The sequence below is a fragment of the Phyllostomus discolor genome, chromosome 9 (assembly GCF_004126475.2).
Source record: "Phyllostomus discolor isolate MPI-MPIP mPhyDis1 chromosome 9, mPhyDis1.pri.v3, whole genome shotgun sequence".
NCBI classification, from domain to species: domain Eukaryota; kingdom Metazoa; phylum Chordata; class Mammalia; order Chiroptera; family Phyllostomidae; genus Phyllostomus; species Phyllostomus discolor.
Genome location: NC_040911.2, coordinates 4,427,185 through 4,434,783, shown reverse-complemented (window position 1 = coordinate 4,434,783; position 7,599 = coordinate 4,427,185). Strand labels below are relative to the sequence as shown.

At 60.1% G+C, this 7,599-nt stretch overlaps 1 protein-coding gene across 1 annotated transcript in view; it reads right to left on the bottom strand.

The window, feature by feature from the left end:
• Positions 1-415: 415 nt before the first annotated feature.
• Positions 416-7,599, bottom strand: part of RTTN (rotatin) — an 87,444-nt gene continuing 80,260 nt past the window's right edge. Inside the window, exons 45-49 of the mRNA XM_028524605.2 lie at positions 7,143-7,345; positions 5,665-5,932; positions 2,730-2,833; positions 1,694-1,763; positions 416-787 (exon numbers count right to left, since the gene is read on the bottom strand). Coding sequence (XP_028380406.1) covers positions 702-787; positions 1,694-1,763; positions 2,730-2,833; positions 5,665-5,932; positions 7,143-7,345 — 731 coding nt within the window. The 3' untranslated portion in view covers positions 416-701. The remainder of the gene's footprint in view (positions 788-1,693; positions 1,764-2,729; positions 2,834-5,664; positions 5,933-7,142; positions 7,346-7,599) is intronic.

The window sequence follows — 7,599 nt, the reverse complement described above, 5'->3', positions numbered from 1 at the left end:
GAAAACTCCATTTCTTCCTCCGGTAACAACATTTCAGAGGTCGAAAGGCAAAAAGAATAAAGTAAGTAGCTTTACAAAACACATGGGAAGGAGTTAATATCACTAAAAATTGCAGGAAAAAAGCCACTCACAAAATTATGCACATTTATACACAAACATCCCTTCACAATTGAGTATGTTCTAGACAACCTGAAGGTGTAAAAGACAAGGATCTGTATTGACAAGAGCCGAATTTAATGTAGAAAAGTTACAAAAGGAAATCAGAATACGACATCATCTTTCCATCCCTAAAGTTTATGTCCACGAGATGATAGAAGTCTGCGGGCAGCCATTAATCATGAGTCAGTTCCAGTCTCTAAAATACTTCATTTTATTAAATAACTGTTAAATAGGGTCTCACAAAGCAACTGCACAGAGAAGGTGGTCTCCAGAGCTCTCCGTGCCTTCTCTCCACGTCACCTTCGGGTCGGCTGCTCTCACCCGGAGAGAGCTGGCGGGACACGCGGGACGGAGTGGATGCCGCAGCCCGTGTCCCGTCGGGAAGAGAGGCGCCAGCACCTTGAGGATGGCACACCTGTCCCGGGGCGACAGCTGGGCACGGAGCGGCTTCTCAACCGCTCCCCGGCGCGGCTCGCCTGTCCACCTGCCACAGCTGCAGCCGCAGGGCAGAGCGCCTCCGTCCTTGTCCGTCCTCTCCGTCCTCAGGAACAGGCCAGCTGCTGGACGAGGTTTTCGAGACATTTCAAGTGATAGGCCCTCAGAGGGTGTTCTTCTGAGCTTGCACAGGCTGAGAGAGAAAAACACGGGTGTGGGGAGCAAGGTGATTAAACTCAGTGCCACACCCGAGCGTGGCCGAGGTTCTACCGCACCCCGTGGCGGACTCGCACCAGGACACTCACGTTGTAAGAAGACAGAGAAGCCACAGGCTTGTCTTTGCTTTCCATTAGCGGGTTAGCCCAAGAGTCACACTGAAACCCGTGCATCTGCACGGTGCGTGGTGCCGCTCTCTATGACCCACACCCTCCCGCCCACCCCGGAGACACCGACCTCCACTCGGTCAGTCACGACCTCCGGAAGCTCGTGGTCGCGGCTGGAAACAAATGAAACAAAAATCCCACGACCCCTTCGGGAAAAATCACACTACAGAAACGTGTCTGAGCACAAAATTGGTGGGAGAACAAGGCTCACTGAGAACCTGCACCACTTCAAGTGGACTCTGCACTTTAAACGGCGGGCCCCGCCCGTGTGGACGGAACTGCAGGGCCCGAGGACGTGGGGGTGACGGGCCCTGTCCGTGGAAGGAGGGCTCAGCTGCCCGGGTGACAGCGAAGTCTCCTGGCCGAGCCGAGGTCAGCGCTGACGGGCCCAGCGCCCACCCCCCAAGAACCCAGTGCAGCCCAGGGGGCCGCCAGCAAAGTCCAGTGCAAGAAAAATGACTTGGAGAAAGATCAATCGCAGATGTGTTTGAAGGAACTGTTATATTTTATGACTTTAAAATGTTAGCATGAAAAGCATGGGCCAAATACCAGCACACTGTACAATGCTTCGACTAACCATCTCCTCGAGTGTCACTGTCCCACGGCAGCACGGAAGAAACTGCTGTTTCACCATGAACTGCCCAAATATTCCATTCATCGGGGCATTCACTCCGTACCTTCCAAGTTTAGCTGCCATCTCTCCCAAGGAAACTTACTTTTCTTTGCTAAGGAATATGCTTCCTCCACTCTTCTTTTTATCGACGGGTTTCTCAAAGTCGCTCTCGCCTGGGGAGAACACGGGACGACCCCGAGTCAGACCTGTTTCCACGTGTGAGGGGTCAGGACACAGTCAGTGCCCCCCCCAACCCCCACCCCCCCGCCTGGATCCCTCCCCGTCGGTCCCACGTCCTTGCTGCCCCTTCCTCCCGCCGTCTCCCTAACCTTGACCCACTCTTTCACACTGCTGCACCTCCATTTGGTTCCCTCTTGCTCCCTCAGACCTCGGGGCCCAGCACCAGCGTCCCACGTGACCAGCTGGCCGGCAGAAATTTACTGAGTGGCGCATCAGAGCGCCGAGCCCTGGGGCCCAGGGTGACAGGGTGGCAGCAGCCCCCTGTCCTGGGAGCACGCACGCCGTCCAGCAGGACGAACAGCAGCCCCGACAAGCGACGGCAGCTGAGAGCCCACCGGGGACACCTGTCCACGCTCACACTGTCACGCGGCCATGACTGAATCCCCGGGGGGGGGCGAGGGCCTCTCTCCCAGGGGTGAGACGAGATGTCTGCAGGGAGAGAGGAGGCAAGCCGGAGGGAGCGGGTACGGGTCCCGCCTGCTGCCCAGTGGGTGGGGCTGGAGAGCTGGGCTTAGCCCGAAACTCAGCAACCAGCTGCACCACAGGGAGGGAGATCCCGTGGCTGGATAAAACTTGGTTACTTGGTTTTATTTCAAGATGCGTTTTTCCGTGACCCTTCTTTGAGCGTAAATAACCTAGAACAACATGGCACCAATACGGCAAAGCAACTCACACAAACGGGGAAAACTCAGCCCAAAGAAAGAAGCCCTTCCACAAGGAGACATGCTGGGGGGAGGGCTGGTGGCCGGGGCCGGCCTGTGGATTGCTCGCCAGCGGGTGCTCGCACAGCACACCACGGCCCCGAGTGGGCCGGGCCCACGCCAATGCCCCACAGACACCCCGGGTGCCCAAGGGGTCAGTGTTTGCCCCCGGGTGCGATGGGGGCTTCACGGACTGACCTTCTGGTAGTTGTGGGTCAGAGCCCAGAGCGCGGCGGCCCCGATCCTCTGGGTGCTCGGGCTCTCGCTCTCCAGACAGGCGGCCAGCACGCTGACGACTTTCTCTGGGGACCAACACAGAAAAGGGTCGGCCCCAGACTCGACACTGCGTTCTCTCACCTCGGGGTCGGACCGTCCCTCCTACCGCGCGGCACGAGGGGGGACACCTTAACGGGCTCCGAGACAGCCAGGCCGCAGCCAGGATGGCAGCGCAGCCCCGCGGTCTCTGGCTCCGCCGTCTCCGGCCCCTTCCCACATCAGCAGTGCGCCCGCCTGCAGCAACGGAGCAGTGAGGGTTCCGCGGTGAGCCGCACTAACTAACAAGCTCTTCAATTAGCACTCTCAGGTTGGTGTGCAGGAACACAGACGTGCTCGTGACAAACTATAAAGACTGGTACGCGGGCACACCCGCAGCACGGGCCGCTGTGTAAACTGACAGCCAAGGAGCAGCAGGAGGTGAGCCTTGCACGAAGGACCACGCGCTGTAGAGGAGCATGCACTGCTGGGGTCCTGTGTGCCGGGGGAAAGCCGCTCAGACGCCCGTCCGCACGCGAGACGGCCCTTCTCTGCAAAGGCAGCCGCAGGGCGGGCGCAAGCCTGGGAGCGGCCCACAGCCGCCTGCCCTTCTCGGAGAGCCAGAGAGGCTGGGGCCTGGGGGACAGCCGGGCCGCTCAGAGCAGCACGAGGCCCACTGGGGTGGATGTTTTCTCTCTCTAGGGTGGGACTTCAGAGTGTCGAGACGTCTGCCATCGGGTCTGGGCCCCGCCCCGCCTGCCGGTGCCTCTGGCTGCAGTGCCGCAGCGGACAGCAGAGCCTGCCTGCTCCCCGGGGGGCCCCAGCCGCTGCGCCCCCTCGTGTGAGGACTCAGCAAACACTAGCCGGATGGGAGACCCCACGATCACAGCAGACACAGTGCTGCTTCAGCGATTCTGTTCAGGGGTGTCCAAGACGTTGTAAGGGATTTAAAGTCTTTTCCAGAAAAAGGAAAAGCAGCTGCTCCCCGAGGTGACCTCTGAGCAGCGGGGGGCAGACATGGGGCTCTGGTACCGCGGTCGGCTGCCCCCTCACCTGCAGGCTGGTCCCCGCTGCTCCCGAGACTGCCCCCGCCCCCCCCTCGCCCCCGACTGGACTGTCTCAACCGCTACCCAACCCCAGCCGCACTCAGGGCATGGCCCCCTGAAGCTCTGCCAGGGCCGGTGTCCACCCCACCTTCCCTGCGGTGTCGGGCCGGTTTCCTCCCCTGTGTCTGGGAGCAGTTCCTCTGTATTTCTCTGCCTGGAACGATCTGAGTCCCTTCCACCTGCGAATCTGTGTCCTGAAGCAGGTGTCCCACGCTGGGTCGTCACCACGTCAAACATCCCCTCCCCTCCCTCCTCCTCCGCTCCGAGGACCTCGACCAGCCATGTGGCCAGCCCGCCCCACCCCTCTGCGGCCGCCACCCTATCCCCTCTCCCCACATCTTCCAACGCCCTGTCCCCGTCCCGGCGCCCTGGGCCGCATGCCGGACACCGGCCCCTGACCGGTCTTCTATCCCTCGAGTCTCTCCTCGGCCGCCCCGGACACCGCCAGGCCGGCGTGAGCTGCCGTACCTGCCACTGAGGCGCTAACGTGCTGAGCGGTGAGGCTCCCGCAAGTACCATGTGTCAGTCACTTCAAGTTCAAACACCTCCACGAGGCGAAGCAGTTACTGTGTTGGACGGTGAAGTTCTCGAAGCTGTTCGGTTCTCGTTCCAAACCCCCCCACGTTTCAGTTTCCCGTCCCCTATAAGTGTTCCCAAGGTTTTCCCACTGACTGTCTGAACAGGGGGGTATCCGCAAAGCCGCTTCTCAGTCCGTGGTTTGCAGTGGCAACGCCTGAAGCCCAGACAGCTGCTCGCTGCTGGGGCCCTGCTCCCCGACAGGCTTGGTCTCCTTCGACCGTGCACAGGTAACACTTCTGAAAACTCACGCACACGTGGGGGCTATTGAAAGCTTAACGTGACCTTGTCCTCCACACATCAGAGTGGACGTTCGCTTCTCGAAGTGCCCACAGGCACTGCCCATCGAGGGCCAGCTGGAGCCCAGGTCAGGGGCCACCGGGGCCACGAGTCTCGGGGTGCAGAGCGCTTGGGGGCAGTCTGTCGTGCCCAGTCTCACGCGTGTTCTTTTCCTTATCGTCCCCCGGATGAGGGTTGGGGGACCACCCTAATTCCGATCCACCCTCTTCCTAAAAGGCCGGTTCTTTGGAATTCCAGCTTAACACGGGCAGGATGACCCCAGCCTGCCACCACGGGGAACCCTGACGCCCGTCACCGACCCGTCAGCGCTCCCGAGCACACAGTGTCCGCAAACGCCCCTGGAGCGACGGGGCCGTTTCTGTGTGCCTCTTGCCCCTCTGGGCACAGACTCCCGACCCCAGCTGGCCCGGGAGTCTCCCACCACTTCCCCGCTTCTGAGGTGGTTTCGGAGGGGTGTTAGCCTGTGCCCCCTGGGAGGCGGTGGTTGTTTGCAGGGGAGACGGAGCCCGACGTGACCAGAAGCAAGGAGCCCTCGGGACCCACTCCAACAGCCAGGCCAAGCCCCACGCACCATGGCCCCGTCCACCGGGACCGTCTGGGCCTGCGGACCAAAGCCGGCAGTGGCCCTCGCCCGGCAGGCGGCGAAGCCAGGGGGCTCTGGAGAGCCCATGGGGGCTCCTCGAGGGCCGGAGCCCCACCTGGTCCGTCTCGGAGGCCAAGCGTCACCCTGACTCGCCGTCTCTGCCGCCCACTGCGCCCCCCACAGCGCGGGGCTGGGTGAACGCCTGGCAGATCACTTGCACGACGATGCCGTGTCTCGGTCTGAATGGAGCGCACTGTGGACCAGCACACGCATCATCCAGGCCGTGCATGCACGCGGTGTGTGAAGAGGCACTCACCGTTAGCCAGGACCCTGGGCTTGTGGGCGGGGCTGAAGCAGATGTTGTGGAAGATGAGGAGAGGCAGGCACGGGCCGCGCCGCAGCCGGAACCTGCTCATCTCCGCCAGCAGGTCCAGGCAGCCGTCCAGCCGCACGATCATCTGCTGCCCCTCCTCCCCGAGGGACACGCTCAGCAGCAGCTTCAGCCAGAGCACGGCCAGGCGGCTGAGGTGTCTATTCCCTCCTTTTGGCAACGCGAGAGACAGAAAGTGCTGTAAGAAGTTGGTCTGCGGGTAAACAGAGAGAACGTTATTTGCTCCGTCCCTTGGAGACCAATTAACGAGCCTTCTACCCTTTCTCCCGACTTCAGTATCTCCTTCCTCCAGAACCTTCCCAGTGCTCCAGCTACGCTGTTTCCAGGTACGAGCGAGAAAGTTAGGGAGAACAAAACAGTGCTCAAGTTTTAATTCTCAGTAATCCCTTTCTGAGGGTGGATAAAGCAGTTACAGCCAGCTCTTAATGACCTAGGACTGCTAGTCCAGTGTGGGGGTTATTTCGGGCCTCCCGAGTTTTCCCTGGCTTCCGGCACTTCCGCTGCTCATTACGAGCTACCCTGTGGGGAGGACAAGAAAGCACACCCCCCCCACCCCCACCCCCAGATGGCCGCCAGAGGGGAGGGGACTGGGGGGGCATGGGAGAAACTGGTGAAGGAGAACACGAGGCACCAAGTTCTGGTTACAGGAGAAACGAGCCGCGGGAATGGGGAGCACGGCGCAGGGAAGCTGTCGATGGCGGCGTAATAACGTCACTGCGTGCGGGCACAGAGGGGTCTGCACCCACTGTGGTGGTCGCGTCCTAGGATACGTTGACGTCAAACCACTGCGTCGGACGCCTGAAACGTGTACTAGTGACAGATGATGTGACCGTACTTAAATTTTAGGGATTCTGCTGAGACGCCCCCAAATGAGGTCTAACTGAATGGCTGTACTGGAATTTATTTCGACCATGCAATCCCTTTTAAATTAAAACCAGCGATAAAGAAGTCCAGCTGGGAGGCCCAGGGGGCTGATGAAATCACCTTCCGTCGTACAGCAGTCAGGGCTCACTCAGAGAAAAAGGGGCCGTGATTTCATGAACCATTCTGACAACGTAAATTGCGCTGAAATTGTCACTGCTCAATTTGCTCTGTTTAAAGACCGATCTATTACTTTCATGATCTCAAATAAATGTAAGGCAGCTGCCTTTCATCTCAGAGTGATGAAACATAATCCAGAGCAAAGAAGATGAGCTGAAAGGAAATGGTCTGATCAAATTCCAGCCTCTGCAATTCTCATGCAGCAACTTCCAGCCGGCTTTAAACAAAGGGAACCTCGCCGTCGCTTCACCACCCTTTCCGATCACGTGTCTTGACGTGGGGCGAGTTCATCCGAGAAGCTGAGGTCTGGGCTTCTCACTGCTGCCCCCGGCGGGAAGGGCCGCGAGCGCGCAGGCACGTACCTTCTGGATCACCCCTCTGCAGTCGTGCGACAGGGCCAGGTTCGAGAGCAGCAGGAAGACCGTCTGCTGGACGGCGGCGCTCCCGAGGGGCTCCTGGGAGGCCAGCTTCAGCACGCACAGCATCAGCGAGCTGCCGGGGCCGCCCCTGCAGGCGGCCGGCACCGGAGACGGTCCAGGACTGGACCAGCAGAGAGAACTGCAACCTTAAAGACAAGAGCTCGTCACAACGGCTTCTCAGCTTCCCTGTTTAGCTCCACACACCCTCAGCGGCCCAGCCTCTCGGTCTGTGCGACGACCTGGCCATCGCCAGTGAACTGCAGGTCGGCACTCGGGGCCGGTGCCGACTGCCCAGCGAGCCGAGGGGCCCTGCTGTCCCCACGGAGGCCTTGTGATCGCAACAGAGACCTGCGAAACACTAGTCTACTTCTTAAAAAAGACAATAAGCATAACAGGGGTT